This window comes from Leptonychotes weddellii, chromosome 9, assembly GCF_054177405.1.
Source record: "Leptonychotes weddellii isolate Sample4059 chromosome 9, ASM5417740v2, whole genome shotgun sequence".
In the NCBI taxonomy this organism is placed as follows: Eukaryota; Metazoa; Chordata; class Mammalia; order Carnivora; family Phocidae; genus Leptonychotes; species Leptonychotes weddellii.
This window is the reverse complement of record NC_138377.1, coordinates 88,108,039-88,130,034: the sequence shown is the minus strand read 5'-3', so window position 1 is coordinate 88,130,034 and position 21,996 is coordinate 88,108,039. Positions and strand designations below refer to the sequence as shown.

General features: G+C 38.3%; 1 protein-coding gene across 6 annotated transcripts in view; it reads left to right on the top strand.

Annotated features, from left to right (window-relative positions):
• SLTM (SAFB like transcription modulator) overlaps nt 1–15,068 on the top strand; it is a 43,073-nt gene extending 28,005 nt beyond the window's left edge. For 5 of the 6 annotated variants that reach the window (XM_081831154.1, XM_081831152.1, XM_081831155.1 and 2 more), the window contains exons 9-21: nt 38–156; nt 2,653–2,802; nt 3,052–3,155; nt 3,247–3,413; nt 3,906–3,991; nt 4,214–4,377; nt 6,832–7,012; nt 7,757–7,881; nt 8,704–8,874; nt 9,975–10,289; nt 10,403–10,547; nt 11,923–12,083; nt 14,003–15,068. In XM_081831154.1, coding sequence (XP_081687280.1) covers nt 38–156; nt 2,653–2,802; nt 3,052–3,155; nt 3,247–3,413; nt 3,906–3,991; nt 4,214–4,377; nt 6,832–7,012; nt 7,757–7,881; nt 8,704–8,874; nt 9,975–10,289; nt 10,403–10,547; nt 11,923–12,083; nt 14,003–14,111 — 1,997 coding nt within the window. In that variant the 3' untranslated portion in view covers nt 14,112–15,068. The remainder of the gene's footprint in view (nt 1–37; nt 157–2,652; nt 2,803–3,051; nt 3,156–3,246; nt 3,414–3,905; nt 3,992–4,213; nt 4,378–6,831; nt 7,013–7,756; nt 7,882–8,703; nt 8,875–9,974; nt 10,290–10,402; nt 10,548–11,922; nt 12,084–14,002) is intronic. The other variant, XM_081831156.1, reaches the window with a different exon arrangement.
• Nucleotides 15,069–21,996: the final 6,928 nt, after the last annotated feature.

The window sequence follows — 21,996 nt, the reverse complement described above, 5'->3', positions numbered from 1 at the left end:
TAAGACACTAAAATGTCTGATATTAAATCTATTCTAGGAAGTACAAGTAGTACTAGTGGTAGCAGTGGAAGCTCAACTAAAAATATCTGGGTTAGTGGACTTTCTTCTAATACCAAAGCTGCTGACTTGAAGAATCTCTTTGGCAAATATGGAAAGGTACAATTTTTATCTGTCTTTCTAGTATCTCCATTTGAAATGGGGATTATATTGGGGCGCCTGGGTGGCTCAGTCGGTTAAGCGTCTGCCTTCAGCTCAGGTCATGATCCCCAGGTCCTGGGATCGAGTCCCACATTGGGCTCCTTGCTGAGCAAGGAGCCTGCTTCTCCCTCTGCCTGCCTCTGTCTCTCTCTCTCTGATAAATAAATAAAATCTTAAAAAAAAAAAAAATTAAAAAAAAAGAAATGGGGATTATATTCAAAACGGTATTACATAAAACCTTCCAATTTCTTGTTTTTCTTAGGACTGGTATAGGCATAATTATTAAGTTCTGTGGTATTGGTGAGTTTCAACATAAAATCTCACCCTGAGCCCTGGGGATCTTTTTATTAAAAGCTCGTATTTTGAGCTCATTTCAGCCAAGGACTGCGTTTTGTTTTTCACATTTGTCATGATTTTTCTAGAAACTAGAGTATCTGAGGCTGGTCCGGTCGTTTGGAAAATATAGGTAGACTAGTATTAGATGATGGGACATAGAGTTTGGGGGTGGGGTGGGAGCTGATGTCCCTGTCATCATACAGATTCTCGTACAGTAGTGGAGAAAAATGTAAAACTGGTAAAAATATACTTAATCAGAAGTTGTGATATGTGCTATGATGGAAAGAGTTGCTAAGAAAGGAAAAAGGGGGGGCGCCTGGGTGGCTCAGTCGTTAAGCGTCTGCCTTCAGCTCAGGTCATGATCCCAGGATCCTGGGATCGAGTCCCACATCGGGCTCCCTGCTCGGCGGGAAGCCAGCTTCTCCCTCTCCCACTCCCCCTGCTTGTGTTCCTGCTCTCGCTATCTCTCTCTCTGTCAAATAAATAAATAAAATCTTTAAAAAAAAAAAAAGAAAAGAAAAAGGGGAGGGTTTGCTATAGTTGGTTTATCGGGAAAGGTATCCCTGGCATATAAGGGGAAGACCTAATAGAAGAGAAGAATAGTCAATAATTAAATAGTCAGTTAATAGTTGTTGAATTGAATTATAGTCGATTTGTATCCCTTAAGGCACTCACAACTTTCTACCTTATATTTTTGGTTTTCATTAATACATCGTATGTAATCTACACCAGTGTAAGCTCTTTGATACCAGAGGCTTTATCTGCTGTACTTTGTGTGCACACAGTAGGCTTTGGAATATTTATTAATGACTAGTATTGGTAAATAACCAGTAATGAATGTTACAAAAATCTATCCTGTTGATTTCAGGAGTCTTTTTTTTTTCCTTCTAATATAGAGAGTTGCCTGAGTGTTAAGGATTCTTGTAGGTTTCAGATACAGAATACTGAGAATTGTAGTCACGTGATTAGCCTTGGTAATTTATTGTTAGAGATCCAAAACCAATATTTTAATGCTGGCATTTCCTGGGACTAAAACTATATAAAGGACACCGTTGTAACAAGACGTTGGGCTTAAAAATCAAGTTGCTGTTGGGGCAAGTCTGCCTTTCCCAGAGTTGAGATAAAAGCTGATAGTTTCCAGCCATTCACACCACACAGCCTCCTAAATTCCCTGTTTACCTTTTCATGGCATTATGTCTGTCTTTCTCTTTGTTCAGCACTAGACTGTTCTCTCACTTTTCCTCTTACTCACCCATCCCTTGTCTCTCTTAACGATTTTATAGAATTGAAATTATTTGTCACTTTGATATTGGTATAAATTTTAAAAGCACAAAACAAAGTGTGTCTCTTTAGAGTGTATTTTTGTAGGGTTTGTTTTAAAGACTGCTTTTTTATATGTGGATGATTCTTTATTCATTTTTTGAAATTTCTTGTAGTTACTCGTTATAGAAAATTGTTAACACTCATTTAGAAACTTTCTAGAAAGTTACCTTTTTTTTTTTTTTCCCCTCTAAGAGAGTCAGGGTGGACTTATGGTAGGGGAAGTTTGGCCCAAATCTAATTGAGAATATTATTTCTTTGCTTTCATTAATTGTGCCATTATTTCATTGATGTGACTGTGTTTTGGCTATATATTTGAAAAAATTAGTAAGAAAAAAATAGGGGCACCTGGGTGGCTCAGTTGTTGGGCATCTGCCTTCGGCTCTGGTCATGGTCCCGGGGTCCTGGGATCGAGCCCGGCATTGAGTTACCTGCTCAGTGGGAGGCCTGCTTCTCCCTCTCCCACTCCCCCTGCTGGTGTTCCTTCTCTCACTTTGTCTCTCTCTGTCAAATAAATAAATTAAATCTTAAAAAATAAATAAATAAATAAAAGTAGGTTAAATTGCTTTTTGACACTTTAAATTGTTCCCCTGAATATTTACTAAGTACTTACAAGCAAAGTAGATAGTGATCACAAGAATATGAAACAGAATAATACATATCCTAAATTTATCCTTCATCATGAATTTCTGTATCCTGAACATACCGTTTTATTTGAATAGTCTTACTTGTGAAGTTTGACTTACTCAGAAATGTATATAGTTGTAAAACTTTGTAAAGTGTTATCTTATGTTATAGGTTCTGAGTGCAAAGGTAGTTACAAATGCTCGAAGTCCTGGGGCAAAGTGCTATGGCATTGTAACCATGTCTTCAAGCACAGAGGTGTCCAGATGTATTGCCCATCTTCATCGCACTGAGCTGCATGGACAGCTGATTTCTGTGGAAAAAGTAAGCTTGCCTAATTGTATATAAGAGGGAGGTTACTTTGAGGGCCAGTAATGCTCGATTTAAAGATGTTATACCAGTAGGGAGTAGAATTTGGTATAATTTTTAAGTATTTATTTTTAGTTTTTTACTTCCAGATTTTCCAGATTTTTTACTTCCTGTTTTCCAGATTTTGTCCCAGCAACATAGTTGTTATGATCATAAATGTAACTTACTGTTTTTTTGTTTTGTTTTCCTATCTAAACCTTTCAGGTTAAAGGTGATCCTTCTAAGAAAGAACTGAAGAAAGAAAATGATGAAAAGAGTAGTTCAAGAAGTTCTGGAGACAAAAAAAATATGAGTGATAGAAGTAGCAAGTAAGGATTTATTTTTTTGATAAGCACATAGACTTTTGGGAAATTGATGAAGTAGTTCTCATTTTGTTGTTTTCTTGGGTGGTATGGTCAGGACACAAGCCTCTGTCAAAAAAGAAGAGAAAAGGTCGTCTGAGAAGTGTGAAAAAAAGGAAGGCAAGGAGACTAAGAAAATAGAAGGTAAAGACGAGAAGAATGATAATGGATCAAGTGGCCAAACTTCAGACTCGATTAAAAAAAGTGAAGAAAAGAAGCGAATAAGTATGCTATATGTATCTTTCTTCTTGATCCCTTTTCTAATGCTTTCTACAACTTCATTTTTACAGTGGAAGGGAAAACCTGAGATTACAGTCCGGATAAATATTTAAATTTTGTTAGATGTCACTGTGGTAGAAAGGGAGGTCCAGTAGCACTAGTTGTCGTCTTTTCTACTCTTGGGAAACAAAGGTGTTCTTCCAGCTGAGCCCCTTTACTGGAAGACCTGGGCTGGTTGTAAACGGCCATTGATTCGTAGCTGTGTAAACTGAGTTGGGATCTTTTGGTATCACAGAAAGTATTTATGTTTGTGGATTGAGTTATTTTTAAAAACTATGTGCAACTAAGTTCTCATAGAATAAGTAGGTTTTTTTATTTCATGCACTGGTTTCTGAATATCTGGCTATCTAAGAATTCAGCATTTTTACATTATATTGATTGTCTTTTTTAATGAGATGTTTTTTAGGCGTTTGTTTATCTACTTTTTTTTTCTCTTAGGTTCCAAGAGTCCAGGACATATGGTAATACTAGACCAAACTAAAGGAGATCATTGTAGGCCATCAAGAAGAGGAAGATACGAGAAAGTAAGTCTCTGGACGGATGCTGTATCCTATTCTCCCTGTTTCTAAAATAAGATAATTTAGTATCTCTGTAACCATTTTTTGCATACTTCTGTGCTTGAAAATCTAAGAAAAATAGAATGTCATTACTCATTTAACCTTTTTAAATGACCAGCTGAACTTGAAAACCAAAACCCCGAACTGTTTTAACTTCTAGTCCTGTTATAACCTTTTTTTTTTCTGTAGATTCATGGGAGAAGCAAGGAAAAGGAGAGAGCTAGCCTAGATAAAAAAAGGGACAAAGACTATAGAAGGAAAGACATCTTGCCTTTTGAAAAGATGAAGGAACAAAGACTAAGAGAGCATTTAGTTCGCTTTGAAAGATTGCGACGAGCAATGGAACTTCGAAGGTAGGAAGAGAGTCTATTTTATACCTGTCTTTAACTATAGGTACATCTTTAACGCTAGTTACAAACCAGATTTCTGGAAATTGTATTCCCACAGAAAGCTATTGGCCACTTTTAACAAGTGCAGTAAAACCTAATGATTTCTTAAGTTTGCATAGCATTTTATAATTTACAAAGTACATTTCCATCTGTTATCTCTGTCTCAACTGTTCTGTAAGATTAGGTGAGCCCATTATATAATTGAAAAAACGGAGGCCCAGAGAGGCTAAATGACTCTTCCAATGCCACATGGCTAATGAGTGGCAGAGTCGGGACTCAGACCCAAGTCTTCTGACTCCAAGTCCAATGCTCTTTCCTCTACTCCAAAGCTGCCGCCATGAAAAACATGACTTTAAAGGAAAAAATGATGTTGAGATAAGATAGTATCAGTGTAAGCTACAGTGTTCAAGTAGCATGTTGACATTTTAGGAAAAATTGATTGTACTTTGGATTAGAGCCCAAGTGAAGGAAGATTCGCCTTGTGAACCTTATTGTGTTCAAGCTCTATCTTGAAGCAAGCATTCTCTTTAAAACAAAACATTTTCTATTTTTAGTGGCAGTGTCTCAGCAGTTCACCATGAATGCCACCATTGCTTTCCTATGTCAGTTTTTTGATGCCACTTACAATATTCTTGTGAAAGTGTTTTGTAATATAAATTTCCAAATATTAACCTATCTCATTGAGAGGTCTTTTATCATGGGATTTCATCTATTCATTCACAGGAGTGTTAGGAACAACCAGACACATTTGGCAACTTAAATAGTACTATGATTGCCACATACTTTATTAGAAGGAAATAATCCTTGCATTACTCAGAACCCATTTTTTTTTCTCTTTTTGATGAAGTCCCAATATACTGAGATTCCTATGTAGATGATAAATCAGGATGAGAGAGTGGGAGCTCCCAGAGCAGTGATTCTCAGGTCTGTCAGACCAGCACCCCTTTATATATATATATATAAAGGGTATATATATATAAAGTGTGTGTATATATATATATATGTGTGTGTATATATATATAGTCACAGCATCCTCTTTACTCTGCTGAAATGTAATTGATGCATAATAGGCCTACAAATGCATAATATGCCTATATAAATAATTTCCAAAAAACCAATATAATGCCTTAAGTCTAATATAAAGAAGAAATAAAAGTAAATTATAATGAAGCATATATTCCAGATATGAATGTTTAGGCACGACTCTCTAGAAGACCTAATGAAGTAGTCAGATGTTTACAACCCTCTTTAGACTCAATGAAAATGTGACAGCTACAAATGCAGACTGATATTGGTGTGTCATTTTGGTAAGTCAAATACCAGGAGTGGTGTTGACATTACTACATGATTTCTGAAATGGTGAACAGCTCTTGGTGAAGGTCTTAAGAAAGTATCATTTTTCCTCTAATTTACATGGAGTTGCATTTCTAGAAATTTTAGTGTATATAAAACCATGCCAAAGCAAACAAACTGACCTAGCATTTATTAAAAATGAGTCAAATTCTAGGCTCCAATTTTTTTTTAAGGTGATTTTGTTTTGTTTTAATGACATGAATGTCCATTATGGCATTTGAAAGGTGTAAGTGTTGGACAGTTTTTTGTTGTGCAGAACTATCCTGATTATTCCATGCATCATAAGATATTTAGAATCCGTAGTCCCCACTCACTAAATGCTGCTAACAGCCCCCATGGTCATTGCGATAATTTAATATGGCCCTCAGATTTCCATGGGAGCAGCACTGAGCCACTGAGAACCACTGGGCTGCTAGAAGAAGACATGGTGATAGAGTACACGAAGGGCCTTAGAGTGAGGGGATGACAAAAACGTGATTAAAAGTCCCAATACAGTAACTTCATTCAGTTCAGCAAACATTTGAACTGTGTCCTGACTCAAAGAAGCATGGGCCGGTGAACACCAAAAAGGCCCTTAAAGTAAGGCCACATTTTATTTTACGTAGCATTTGCTATAATTCATGTTGATGGGTATGACCCCAAGTCATCAAAATAAGGTATACCTTGCTTAAGGAGGTAGACCATATACTAGATACTGGAAATTTTCCTCTCAAAAACAGTAGAAGTTGTAGTTTTGGAAATTCATATATGTAGAATATCTCCTTTTTAAAATGTTGATTCACTAATGGGCTATTATTATGGGATTTTTATTTAAACAGGAATCCTCTAAGAGGCAACTACTTTATAAAATTCAGCTCCTCAGTTGACAGTCTTAATAAATAAGTGACAGCATTGGAATCTGTTTAAAGTTTTATTTTGAGTTCTCTTTCCAATTACATTAAAACTACTTAGGTTGAGTTGAAGTTTAAAATTGCCAACCTCAAGGAAAAATTCAAACTCAAAAGCTATTCTCTTTCACACAGTGCTAGCATAATTTAAGTATTTCTAAATACTGATTTTTGTTAGACGAAGAGAGATTGCAGAAAGAGAGCGTCGAGAGCGAGAACGCATTAGAATAATTCGTGAACGGGAAGAACGGGAACGCTTACAGAGAGAGAGAGAGCGCCTAGAAATTGAAAGGCAAAAACTAGAGAGAGAGAGAATGGAACGCGAACGCTTGGAAAGGGAACGCATTCGTATTGAACAGGTGCAGTCAGAAAATCTTTTCATCTTAAATAACTGACCTTTTTCAAACCCTGTGATTTTTGCCCTAAAATTTGCTTTACTTGTTGTAAAGCTTCTGTAGAATGAGTTCAGCTAATGAGCATTTATTAAGGTGTCCCTGAAAGATAACAATCACTTAGGTGCTAGTTCAAAATACATTTAGTAGTGACTTTGTTCTAGCCAATTGGTAATAACTCAAGCTCTGCAATATCATGGCAGCCTAACAGTCTGAGCATAGGACTATGAGTCCAGAGTAGTTGTAATCCAGGCTCTGTCACTATCCCAGTCTCAGCAAATAATAACTTATTTCCTTACATAGTAGAGTGGGAATGATTTCCCAAGGCTGGAAGGAAATAATGCCTCTCTTTGCAGAACTGCATCCAGGGTTTTAAGCACTTTAGTTTCCAGACATATTAAGAACTTTATATCTAATTCCCTTTAGGTGCTTTTGTTTCAGTCAAATGATGAAACTAAATCAGACCTTCCCAATTACCTGCCAACTTCCACCACCCAATCTCTGTTATTTTTAATGTTGCAGAACAATAGCCATAGCCTAGCTTACTGATTTCTGAAGTCAATTTTGTTTATATATTTGTCCCAGGTATGTGTTTTGCCCGGTGCTTGCCTATGGTGGTTTCTTAATGACAGGATGAAACAAGGTTGCGCATGTACTTACCTTGTGTTTTCATTTTGCATTGGTTGGTTCTTCCTTCTGTGTTGTCTGAAGGAACGCCGTAAGGAAGCCGAACGTATTGCTCGAGAACGAGAGGAGCTGAGAAGGCAACAGCAGCAGCTTCGTTACGAACAAGAGAAAAGGAATTCTTTGAAACGCCCACGTGATGTAGATCATAGGTAGTTGCCTGCTTTCTTCTTTAACAGTTAACACTTGCTATCTTATGCCTTTCAAACTAAGACTGATTGGAGGATTAGCAAGTACAGGCAACCATCACTGGAATCAAAGGTCATGATCCAGTAGGGATGGGAATGATTGCAGGACTGGAGTGGATCCAGTGCATCGTCAAGTAGGCAGAGTCTGCTCTTTTTTCCCTTTCCCTTCCTGTTGCCAAATGTTTTTCCATTATGACCGGAAATACATCACCATAGTAGGCTTCCATGATGGTTCTCAAACTCAGACCCATTTTGAAAAATCTGACAGGGTAGTGCAGATAAACTTGGAAGTGACAGACTTGGAAAGAGGGCATTGTGTGTTTGTGTTCATGCTGCTTAACAGATACCCAAATGCAGTCATTTAATTTTCTTAATATAAGTTCTGTGAGATTTAGTTGATTGTGTTGAGAAATACATGGAATGAGTGAATTGTGCTTGGGACTTACCTGTCTAACCTTTCCGAAGTTAGTGTGACTGAAAAGGTTGTGGACTGTTGGTTAGAATTTTATTATAAAATGGTAGCTGTCTTTTCCATTTACGAATTTTAAAACAGACCATTTTTCAACTATTTCCTCTCCTGTGAAATTCCTCTAACACTATATGACTTTATGCAATCTGATAATTAATTCTTTGCTAGCTTGTTCTTGTAACAGAATGTTTGATGTCTTGAGTTTATTAGCCCTCTGTATCCACAGTTCCTAGCATGTGGTATGTATGACTCCAAGTAAGTGTTGTTGGAGTATTATAAAACTAATTTATATAAATGAGCAAATATTTCTCTTCAAGGCGAGATGATCCTTACTGGAGCGAGAATAAAAAGTTGTCTCTAGATACAGATGCACGATTCAGCCATGGATCTGACTATTCTCGCCAGCAAAACAGATTTAATGACTTTGATCACCGAGAGAGGGGCAGGTTTCCTGAGAGTTCAACAGTACAGTCTTCGTCTTTTGAAAGGTAGATAGATACCTTGAAAGTTGTTGCATTTGGTGGGTGCCTGGGTGGCTCAGTAGGCTAAGCATCTGCCTTCAGCTCAGGTCCTGATCCCAGGGTCTTGGGATCGAGCCCCACGTTAGGTTCCCTTCTCAGCTGGGAGTCTGTTTCTCCCTCTCCATCTGCCTCTCCCCCAGCTCATGCTCTCTCTTGCTCGCTCTCTCTCAGATAAATAAAATCTTAAAAAAAAGAAAAGAAAAGAAAAAAAAAGTTGTATTTGGTACATGAGCCTTGCTAATGATAACTTTGGTTCGCTATTAAAATCTTAAGTACTACAGCTCAGATCTGACTGTTCAGAACAAATCCTATGTTTGGTTTTTGTTTTTATTAATGTAAATGTGGTTCAGTATTCAAAATTAGTTTGGGGCGGGCGCCTGGGTGGCTCAGTTGGTTAAGCGACTGCCTTCGGCTCAGGTCATGATCCTGGAGTCCCGGGATCGAGTCCCGCATCGGGCTCCCTGCTCGGCGAGGAGCCTGCTTCTCCCTCTGACCCTCCCCCCTCTCATGTACTCTCTCTCATTCTCGCTTTCTCAGATAAATAAATAAAATCTTAAAAAAAAAAAAAAAAAAACAAAATTAGTTTGGGGCATCTGGCTGGCTCATTCGGTAGAGCATGAGACTCTTAATTTTGGGGTCATGAGTTCGAGCCCCACGTCAGGTGTAGAGATTGCTTAAATAAATAGACTTTGGAAAAAAATTAGTTTAATAGGCCACCGTAACAAGGTTAAGTAGATTGGCTTTATCTTCTTAACCTTGTTTAAAACTAGGTGGGAATACTGTTAGCTTTGGATGTGCCTCAACTGTTTAGAACACTAGAATATCCTTCAGGTCGGTAGTCACTTGAGTGTTTGATGTTAATTCCTCCCAGATGCTAAACAACAATCTTCATGCCAGACATTTAGAATATAAGTTATTATAATCAAGGTTGTGGCTTTTTTGGTGGCTTTGCCTTCAGTTAATTTTTAAAGAAGCTGTGATTTTTGTAAGTTATGCAAGTACAATTAAGAATAAGGCCAAGTAAGTACATCTCAGGACTTCTGTTCTTTGTTCTCAATGATCAATAGGCGAGAACGCTTTGTTGGTCAAAGTGAAGGGAAAAAAACACGTCCTGCTGCACGAAGAGAAGATCCGGGTTTTGAAAGGTATCCCAAAAATTTCAGTGATTCCAGAAGAAATGAACCTCCACCACCAAGAAATGAACTTAGAGAAACGGACAGGCGAGAAGTCCGGGGAGAACGAGACGAGAGGAGAACCGTGATCATCCATGACAGGCCTGATATCACTCACCCTAGACATCCTCGAGAAGCGGGGCCCAATCCATCCAGACCAACCACCTGGAAAAGTGACAGCAGCATGTCCTCCGACAAACGGGAAACAAGGTATCTTGAGTAGTTGCCAGGGCCCAGACGGTGGCATAGAACGCATTTGGGTTTAAGGACAAAAAGGTGTCATAAAGTTTTGATTGTCGATGTCTTTGGGTTTTGTTTAACAGAGTTGAAAGGCCGGAACGATCTGGGAGGGAAGTATCAGGACACAGCGTGAGAGGGGCTCCCCCTGGCAGTCGCAGTAATGCTTCGGGCTACGGGAACAGAGAGGGAGACAGAGGTGTGATCACGGACCGAGGAAGTGGAACACAGGTAAATGCTTGAGGATGTATTCTCACCTCTTCAGGAATAAATTCCGAGGATTTACCATTTTGATGTGGCCTCTATTAGTTAGAGTGGAACGATTGGGAGACGAGGTTCTTATAAAAGATCTTGATGTTTTTCATATTTTACTGTCAACAATTGAGCATTAATAGTCTAGGGGCGCCTGGGTGGCTCAGTCGTTAAGCGTCTGCCTTCGGCTCAGGTCATGATCCCAGGGTCCTGGGATTGAGTCCCTCATCGGGCTCCTGCTCGGCGGGAAGCCTGCTTCTCCCTCTCCCACTCCCCCTGCTTGTGTTCCCTCTCTCGCTGTGTCTCTCTCTGTCAAACAAATAAATAAATCTTAAGACAAAAACAAAAACATTAATAGTCCAAAGAAGTAGGATGCTAGCCCTGAAATTCTTTTTTTTTTTTTTTAAGACTTTATTTACTTATTTGACAGAGAGAGATGCAGCGAGAGAGGGAACACAAGCAGGGGGAGTGGGAGAGGGAGAAGCAGGTTTCCCTCTGAGCAGAGAGCCCGATGTGGGGCTCGATCCCAGGACCCTGGGATCATGACCTGAGCTGAAGGCAGACCCTCCACGACTGAGCCAGCCAGGCACCCCCCATGAGCAGAACTTTTAAGACGGGGTCTGTAATCCAGATACTCTGCCTTAGTCAGAGTAAAAACTCATAGACTGGCCCCTGCATTCCGATATCCACTTAGAAAAGGTATCCCGAGGAGGAGATCCTGTTCCTCCCTTGAAAATGCTGTTTTTCCTAATATAAATTGTTTTGCCAATATTATATCTCTGTACAGTACCTTCAGCTTTATTTTCTGTAGACTAAGTGTCATCACTTCTGACTCTGCTTTCCTTGGATCTTTAGTTCTATGGCCTTTGTTTCCTTAGGTTCATTCACTCTGTTTTTCATAGTCATGTATGTAAGACCTTGTAAGAATCGTAGCAATAATGAGTACTGTGTGAAATAGGACGACAACCACCGTGTCTGTATGCTGTTTGCACGTTGATCCTACACCCTACCCTGCTTCGTTGTACTGTTTTGACCCCTCACTGTGCCTTCTTACACATCTATCCATCCAGGCATCATATATGGATCTAGAAATACTCGAGGGTCAAAAAGTACGTGCATGCTGAAAGCTACGGAAATAGAAATTACATTGCCCCCATACCCTGCCCTGAAGCCTGAGCAGCTTCTCAGTACAAAAAAGCTGGAAACTCTTTGCATGTGCTCTGGTATTATTCACCCCCTTTTCTTCTCAAACACCTTATTGATTTGTTTCGGACACTTAAGAGCACACCAGCATAAGTGAGTCGGCATGAGGCTGCGGGTGTTGTGACTTTTCTTTTAATATGTGATTCTTTAGCACTACCCTGAGGAACGACATGTGGTTGAACGCCACGGACGGGACACAAGTGGACCAAGGAAAGAGTGGCATGGTCCACCTTCTCAAGGGCCCGGCTATCATGATGCAAGGCGGATGGGTGATGGCCGGACAGCAGCAGGGATGATAACCCAACACGCGAGGTAAGTACCCGGTTAAGACTTTTCTGCCGGCATTCATCCAAACCTTTATCCTTTCCTTAAAGGGCAGGATAGTTTCTGAGAGATTGAATGGCAACTAGCGGTCACAGTCCTAGCTTAGCCTACACATTTCCCCATGTTAACTCCGGATCTCCCGGAGATTATATGCAGGGCAGCGGATGTTAATTTGTTAGTTTATATTCCTCATTGTAAGTTCACTGATTGGCATTCTGCCCCATGGGTTGAGATACAGGTATGTGTGTGTGTGTGTCATAATCCAGTAGATAAAGAGCACTAACTTCACGTCTGCACCGTCATCTTGTTCACTACCTGTCACTCCTAAAAGTCGTAGAAAGGAGTCCTAGAAAGGAAGAGGAGACTGAAAGTACGTTCTGCTCCCTCCCTTTTCCAATAGCTCTAGCAAAACTGTTGCACATTTAACTATCCCAGAGCCTGTTCGTATCCTCAGAGGTGAGCTTTCTCTTGTGCACCAGCATCCATCGTGGCCCCTCAGCTGGCGAGTCTGGTCTCCCCTTCTCTTCCGTGCCCTTCTGTCTTTCCCATTCCCCTGTCTTAGAAGCGGGGCGGGCTCGCTGATCCAGCTGACTGCTGTGCTGGTCAGTTCCACCGTCAGACTGGAGTGAGTGAGTGTTTATTATATCTGTGTCTGCACGGCCTTGGCACTCATTCCACCTTTGGCTTCAAAGGTTACCAATGCCTTTTTTCTAGATATATTTATATTCCTTTATTTTCTGAGCTCTCAGTGTCCTTGGTGGTTAAGCACTATTGCTCACTGTGGCTTTTCTTTTTCGGGGGGATACTCCTCTGTTTTCTAATGCATCAGACTTTTCTTTCTGCTCTTTTGATTTCCTTTGCTGGCTCCTTCAGATGGTTGAACTTCAGATACTGCTCTTGATATTTAGCTCTATATTGTGATCTTTATGTAAATGTTTTGCCGTCTCCATAAATTCAGGGTCACAGGCAAACTCATTCCTCTCCTGTTTCAAACCTTCATCTTCCACATGTTGCCTCCAGCTTCGTTTAATTTGCCAGTGCCACTGTGCATCTTGTTCACCCAGACTGGGCCTCATCTTTTATCTTCTTCCATCCCTAGCAAAAATTTCTAAATGTGGTTCCATTTTTAAAAAATAATTGTAATAGCTATGCCTTCTTTCTCATTTCAGCTTCTCAGATTAGTCTTTTACCTTCTCTTACTCACACTATTTATAAGTTTAACTCTTAGAACTGTTTTGTTATACCATTATTTGCTCCAAAGCAATGAGCCGCCTCTCTGGTCACAGATCTAACCTGCCATCCTCAGTCAGGCATTCGAACCTTTATGTAATCTGATCTTATTCTACTTAAACTGTTTCACCATGGGTTTTTGTCTCCCAATTTGGTTGTAGGGTGTTTTGGTGGGTCTTTTTTCCCGTGCCGCTCCTTAGTACCTACTACGTTGCCATTACACGTATAAAAAATCCATCCTCCTCCAAAAGAAATCCAAAAATAATTCTGTGATGATGTCCTCTAGCTCAGAGGTTCAAGTTCCTAGGAGATACCGATGCTGCTGATCTGGGGATCACACTCTGAGAGCCACTGCTTCAGTCCATTCATGTGCATCCCATTAATTGGCTTACTGTGAGGCAGAGACTTTGAAGTGAGAGTGCCCAAGTTCAAATCCTTGTTCCATCATTTATTAGCCGTGATCTTGGGCAAGTTACTTAACCTCCAGATCCCAGTTTCTTCATCAGGAAAGTGGGATTAGTAATGGTCCATACCTCACAGAACTGTTGAAAAGAGTCAGTTATTTAATATGGGTAAAGTACAAAGAACAGTGCCTGATAAATGATAAACACTTAATAGGTATTAGCTGTAATTTATTTTTTTGTTCTTGACAATTTTTTCTTTTAAACCTTTTTCAGTAATGCATCCCCAATTAATAGAATTGTACAAATCAGTGGCAATTCCATGCCAAGAGGAAGTGGCTCCGGATTTAAGCCATTTAAGGGTGGACCTCCACGACGATTCTGAAAATTAGCTCTCTGCCATGGTTTCAAGATAATTTATTGAAATCTCCTGTAAACTTTACTTGACTACTTATGAAGAGGACCTCTGACTTGCTTGAGAGTTCTGTCAGACTTTTCTTTTTTTCTCTTTTTTTAAAATTTAACATGATTGCTTTTCTCAATTTTGGAGAAGATGTTTAAATAGTTCCGTTGTAACTTTTACTAGTTTTGTGTATCATTCAACTTTTTTTCTTGCAGCACCGAGACACATTTGAAAAGATGGAATCAAAACCATTTTGTTTAACGCTGTGTGAATATAAAGAGTAGTTTGCAGCTGTGTGGTAGTAGTTTTATTTGCAGCATTAGCTCTGTGGTGTCAGGCTCTGGAGTTTCTTGTCACCAAGCGTTTTCAGCCTCCATTTTGTAGGCTGTCTAAGCTTAAAAAAAGTCTGCTGTCTAATTTTTAGAGAATAAGATTGTTCCTTGCATTTCTGAGTATTATGTAACCTATTTTTGCAGAAGGTACTGTTACATTAAGTGCATCTGTGTATCCTGGTCTAAAAAAAATGTACTCTTTTTTGAAATAAACCTTCATATTCTGTATAGTTGCTAAAGCGTTGAGAACCTTTTTAATTGTAAAATGAGAGCCGATTTTCAGGTTAGTGTAGTAGCGCACTTGTTCGGGTTTGCATGGTATGAAACCAAATAGATTAATGAAACCTTGGCCACGAGGTTTGTATCACTGAGGTTTTTAGACTGAGTTGTGCAGGTAAGTGCACTTTTATTAGGTTAATCTACACTGTTCGGTGGATAAATTCCATCTCTGGGAATTGTGTGGGTACAAATGTTTCCATGTTCCCAACTATGTTGAGAACTGGAAAAAACCCAGGTTCTAGCTTGGTGAATCAGTTGGGTTTTGTAAATACTTGTATGTGGGAAGGCATTGTTGTCTCTTTGTGAAAATAAAAATCCACGCCTGGAAGTGTATGTGTCTTTGTTTCCAGCTTTTTAGGTGTTAGTCCTCCCCTTTCTGGAGTTAAACCCAAAGTAAGTGACTAGGTTTAGAGCTATGAAGGCAGTCTTTTGGTCTTTATTCCTTGGAAATAAATCTCACTTTGATTTTCACCTCAGTAGCTGGGTAGCACGCTCTGGTGAAGTGTTGGTGAGTTAACCACAAATCTTAACAGCTTGTTTTTTAAAGGCATCTTTTCTAGGAAAGCCCTTCGAGGTGAATTCTGAATACCACTTCTTAAAGCCTCCCATATTCCTTCCTATAAATCAGTGATGAATAATCCAAATAATCTAGATTGTTGGATAATTCAACAGTCTGGGTGCTCGTATAAAGGGAAGGATGGGAATAAGGGGTCACCCTGAGGCCACCTTTTGATTTGGGAAGTAGTCTTTGTAGAAGTTCTTGTAAATGTCCATCGGTGGCCATGGTGTCAGGCTCATGAGATGACTCAGACTTCTGAGTGGCGTGGGCAGCCACAGTACCCTGGTCTTTGGCCTTTTGGGGAACTGGTGCTTTTGTATTGCTCTGGGTTTCATAACCCTTTTGGCCCTTCTTACCCCACAACTGATGATTTCCGTTTGTAAAGGTTGCTGGTTAAATAGAGAATCGCACTGGTAGAGCTGCCAGCTGGATAAAATTGGAGGTCTCCCTGGGTGAGCTAGGGCAGTGGTTCTCAAGCCTGGCCCCACCCCCAGACATTTCCACAAAAGTTCCACAGAAGTTCCCCCAGATGATTCCTATGTGCAGGTGGCATTGAGAATCACTGATAGAGTCCAGAGTTAGTAAAACCAAACGCTCTCTGAAGAACAGCCAGTGATTTTGTGGGTAGGAGAGTTTTCCTCATCACTGCTCAAACACATTATTTCAGTTTTAGAGACCCCATCTTTTGCCAGTGGGGATGAGGTGCTCTGATTAATTGAATTTTCTAGTTAACTGATGATTAGTAACTTTATGTAGTTGAACCACTCAGGAATGGACAAAGGAGGACTTGTGCACCAACTTTAGGAACTTGTGTCCGTAGCTTTCAGAACTGTCCTGGTTAAGCTGTGAAATCTTAATATTATTAATATTATATATTATAGTCATTTGTTTTCATTCTGTTAACTAGAGAGTCCCCTCTGAGAAGGGTTTAAAAGGGTTTTAGCGGGGTACCAAGATTGAGAGACTAGATCAAGAGAATGTCTTGAGTCTCGTTCTGATCCTACTAGCTGAAGCATATAATTTAATCTTTATGGACCCCAATTTGTTTATCCCTAGATTTATCAACCTTTATGATTCCTACTGTCCAACTTCCATTATAATAAAAATTCAAAATTTAGGCAGCTCTGGGGGTATCTGGGTGGCTCGGTAGGTTGAACGTCCGACTCTTGATTTCGCCTCAGGTCATGATCTCAGGCTCATGAGTTTGAGCCCCACATTGGGCTCCGTGCTCAACGGGGAGTCTCTCCCTCTCCCTCTGCCCCTCCTGTCGCTTATGCACACGCTCTCTCAGTCTCTAAAAGATAAATCTTTAAAAAAAATATAGGCAGTTCTGATCATGGAATCACAGGAAATTAAAGGGAAAAAATTTTTCTCACACAATAAGGTAATTAATATGTGTATTTTCCCCATATTTAATCTATGTATTCAACATATTTTCATTCAAAATCCCAGCATGCTTTTTTTTGTAGAAATTACCAAGCTGATTTTAAACCTTACATGGAAGTGCAAAGGAGTGAGATTAGTCAAAATAATTTTTAAAAACATCAATAACAACTTGGAGGAATTACATTTCCTGATAACTGTGTCAGGCATGTTAAATATGAATGAGTATGATTCAGAGTCATCACAGAAGTTACTGTTTATTGAGTATTTACATGTGCTAGGCATTGTTACTAGGTAATTTACATGCATTAACTAATTTCCACAACAATGTTATGTTGTAGGTGTAGGTACTATTTTAGGTGTAGGTGCTATTATTATTCCTGTTGTATATGTGTGGAAACTAAAGAAGTTTGTCCAAGGTAATAAAGATAGCAAGTGGGTAGAACCAAGATTCAGACATAGGCACATACTTATAAGAACATCAAATCATTTCATCCAGTGTAGGGCATATATGCATATATAGTAAGGGTGTGTGTAACATTACAGGAAACTGCTACAGAGCTTTCTGAAGTGGTTGTACCATTTTTCATCAGCAACGTAAAGGGTAAAAATTGCTCCACGGACTCATCAACACTTGGTATTGTCAGTCTTTTTAATTTCAGCCATTTTAATGGGTGTATAGAGCTATCTTGTGGTATTAGTTTACATTTCCCTGCTGACAAGATGTTGAGTGTGTTTTCATGTGTTTATTGACCACTGATCTATCTTTGTGAATTGTGTCTTCAAATACCCATTTTAAATTGTGCTTTTTAAAGTCTTACGGAGTTGCAGGATCTCTTTATGTGTAATGGATACCAATCCTTTATGAGATACATATTGGAAATATTTTCTTCCAGTCTGTGGTTTGCCTTTTCATTTTCTTTGTTTTTTTTAAGATTTGTTTTTTTGAGAGAGAACACGCTAATGGGGGGAGGGGCAGAAGGAGAGGAGAGAATCTCAAGCAGACTCCCTTCTGAGCACAGTGGGACTCTATCCTAGGACCCTCAGATCATGACCTGAGCCGAATTCAACAAGAGTTGGACGCTTAACTGACTGAGCCACCCAGGCGCTCCTGCCTTTTCATTTTCTTAATGGTATCTTTTGAAAAATTGTTTTGTTTTGTTTTTAAGATTTTATTTATTAATTAGAGAGTAGAAGAGCACAAGCAGGGTGAGCGGCAGAGGGAGAGGGAGAAGCAGACTCCCCGCTGAGCAGGGAGCCAGACACGGGGCTTGATCCCAGGACCCCAGGATCATGACCTGAGCTGAAGGCAGATGCTTAACTGACTGAGCCACCCAGGCACTCTTGCCTTTTCACTTTCTTAATGTTATCTTTTGAAAAATAGTTTTTAGTTTTGATAAAGTTCAGTTTATCAATTTCTTTCAAAGATCAGAAATATTTTTGCTCTAGGTAGAAATCTTTGCCTATCCCCAAGGTCACAGGTTTTTTTCCTGTGTTTCTTCTGGGCCTTTTATAGTTTTAGTTTTTACATTTAGATAAAATCCATTTCAAGTTGACATGTATGGCATAAACTAAGGGTTGAGGTATATTATTTTCTATATGGATATCTAGTTTCCCCAGTATAATTTGTTGAAAAGGCTATCTTTTTCCTAGAAATTACTGTAATCACCTTCGTTTTTTCTTTCTTTCTTTCTTTTTTTTTTTTTGTTAAAGTAGGCTCCACACCCAGCTTGGAGCCTGAAGCGGGGCTTGAACTCATGACCGTGAGATCAAGACCTGAGCTAAAGTCTAGAGTTGGGCACTCAACCAACTGAGCCACCCAGATGCCCCCTAAACATCTTTGTTTAAAAAAAATCTATTTATTATGTGTGAATCCACTTTTGGATTTTGTTCTGTTCCATTGATCTCTGTGTCTATACTTTCACAAATACCACACTGTCTTGATTACTGTATCTTTATATTAAGTCTTAAAATCAGGTAATATAATTCTTCCAGTGTTGTTATTTATGTTTTTCAAAATTATTTTGGCTAATCCCACTCCTTTTAAAATCAGCTTGATAATTTCTACAAAAAAAGGGTGCTGGGATTTTGAATGAAAATGTGTTGAATATATAGATTAAATTTGGAGAGAATGACATTAACAATATTGTATCTTCTAATCCATAATTATTGTATCTCTTCATTTAATAGGTCTTCCTTAATATCTTTTAGCAATGTGTTATAATTTTCAATGAGTAGGTCATAATACATTTTTTGTTAAATTTATCCCTAAGTATTTAATATTTTTGATGCTATTGTAAATTGTATTAAAAGTATTTAATATCATATTGTCCATTGCTAGTACATAGAAACATAATTGATTTTTGTATATTGATCCTTGTATCTTTTTTTAAAAAGATTTTAAGTATATCTCTACACCCTATGTGGGGCTTGAACTTACAACCCTCAAGTCAAGAGTCTCATGCTCTACCGACTGAGCTACTCAGGTGCCCCTGCCCCTTGTATCTTTTGACCTTCCTAGATTTACTTCTTAATTCTACTAGCTACTTGTTGTAGATGCCTCAGGGTTTTCCATGAACACCATCATGTCTTCTGGAAACAAAAGTAGCATTAGATCTTCCTCACCAATTTCAATGCCTTTTTTCCCTCTTGCCTTATTGCACTGGCTAGTATCTCCAATAGAATGTTGAATAAGAGTAGTGAGGGCAGACATTCTTGCATAATTTTCAATTTTTTTGCCATTAAATGTGATGTCACCTATGAGCCTTTCATTTATATCCTTTATGAGGTTGAGGAAGTTACCATCTATTCCTAATATACTGGGAGTTTTTATTACAGATGGGTATTGAATTCTGTCGAAGGCCTTTTCTGTATCTACTGCGATGATTGTATGGGTTTTCCCCTTTATTCTGGTAATATGGTGAATTACATTGATATTAAAATATCAACCTTGCATAGTAGAGAAAATTCATACTCAGTAATGATTTTTCTTTTCCTCTTTTTCTTTCTTTCTTTTTTTCTTTCTTTTCCTTCCTTCCTTCCTTCCTTCTTTCTTTTTTCTTTCTTCCTTTCTTTCTCTATCTCTATCTCTATCTCCAGATACTGGTATAGCTGGGTTTGGTTTAATAAAATTTGAAGGACTTTTTCAAAACTGCTTTACTGAGATATAATTCATATACCATCCAATTCACCTACTAAAATGTACAACTCAGTGATTTTAGTACTTTCACAGATCACCACAGTGAATTTTAGAACATTTTCATCACCTCAGAAAGAAACACTGTACTTTTAACTGTAACCTCCTCAGTCTCTCATTTCCCTGGCCCTCCCCAATCCTAAGCATCCATTTTCTGTCTCAATAGATTTGGTAATTATGGGTATTTTATGTAAGTGAAATCATGTTATCTTTTGTGACTGGCTATTTTCCACTTAGCATAATGTTTTCAAGGTTCATCCATGTTATAGCATGTTACCAATATTTCATTTCTTTTTATGGTTTAATGATTTTCTATTGTGTGGATATACTACACGTTATCCATTCATCAGTTGATGGACATTTGGTTTGTGTTTGCCTTTTGGTTTTATAAATAATACTGTTATGAACATTCCTGTACATGTTTTTATGTGGGCATATGTTTTCATTTCTCTTGGGTATACACCTAGGAATGGAATTGCTGGATCATTTGCTAACTCTATGTTTAATTGCTTGAAGAACTGCCAGACAATTTTCCACATTTGTCCTTTAATTTTATATTTCCATCAGCAGCATGTGTGGGTTCTGGTATTTTCACTTTCTCACCAATGCTTACTTACCTGACTTTTTGATTCTATCCAGTGTAGTGGGTGTGAAATGGTATCTCATTGTGGTTTTGATTTACATTTCCCTGATGACTAATGACACTGACCATCTTTTCCTTTGCTTATAGGTCATTTGTACGTCTTCATTAGAGAAATGTCTATTCAGACCTTTTACCCATTTTTTCAATTGTTCTATTTGCCTTTTTGTTACTGAGTTGTAAGAATTCTAGGTAGAAGTCCCTGATCAGATACATGACTTCCAAATATTTTCTCCCATTCTGTGGGTTGTCATTGAACTTATGGTACCCTTTGAAGCACAAAAGTTTTTAATTTTGACTTAGTACAGTCTATTTTTTTTTTTCTTATTGCTTGTGTTCTTGGTATCGTTTCTAAGAATCTGTTGCCAGAGCAGAAGTAATGAAAATTTACCACTGTGTTTTCTCAAGAGTTTTACAGTTTTAGCTCTTACATTTAGGAGTATTATCTATTTTGGGTTAATTTTTGTATATGTTACAGGTAAGGGTCAAATATCATTTTTTTGCATGTGTATCGTTGGTTTTCCCAGCACCATTTGTTGAAGAGACTATTCTTTCCCCGCCAAATAGTCTTGGCACCCTTGTCAAAAACCAGTTGACCATGGACACATGGTTTTATTTCTTGACTCTCAAATTCTCTTACATTGATCTATTTGTCCATATGCTGGTATCACACTACCTTTATTTTTGTTGCGTTATAGTCAGTTTTGAAATTGGAAAGTTTGAGGTTTTTTTCTTTGTTTTTCTGTTGTGTTTGTTGTGTTGGGGGTAAGAATTTTTGCATTGTTTCCATGAAGAATAGTCTGTAGTTTTCTTGTAATGTTTATGAGGATAATGCTGGCTGCACAATGTGATAGAGAAATGTTTCTTCCTTTGTCTTTTTCTAAAAGAGTTTGTATAAGATTGGTATTTTTTCCTTAAATGCTTAATAGAATTTACCAGTAGTGAAACTATCTGGGCATGGAATTTTCTTTTGGGGAGATGTTAAATTTATAGATTCAATTTCCTAAATAGATGTAGGGCTATTAAGATTTCCTGTTTCTTTTTGAACCAATTTTTGTACTTTTTGTCTTTCAAGGAATTTATCCATTTTACCTAAGTGAACACATTTATTGGCAGAAAATTATTCAAGATGTTACCTTTTACAATCTGTAGGATTTGTAGTGATGCCACCTCTTCCATTTCTGATACTGGAAATTTTTTCCTTTGCTCTTTTTCTCTTGATCAATCTGGCTAAAGTAATTTTAGAGTTTTTTTACCCCCAAAGGACCAGCTCTTGGTTTTGTTGATTTTTTTTTTTTTTTAATCCTTTGTCTATTTACTCATTTTTTCTGATCTTACTCTTTGTTATCTTCTGCTTGTTCGGGTTTAATTTGCTTTTTCTTTCCTTAAGGTGGAAACTTAGATCATTTTTTTTTTTTTAAAGATTTTATTTATTTATTTATTAGAGAGCGAGTGAGAGAGAAACAGCATGAGAGGAG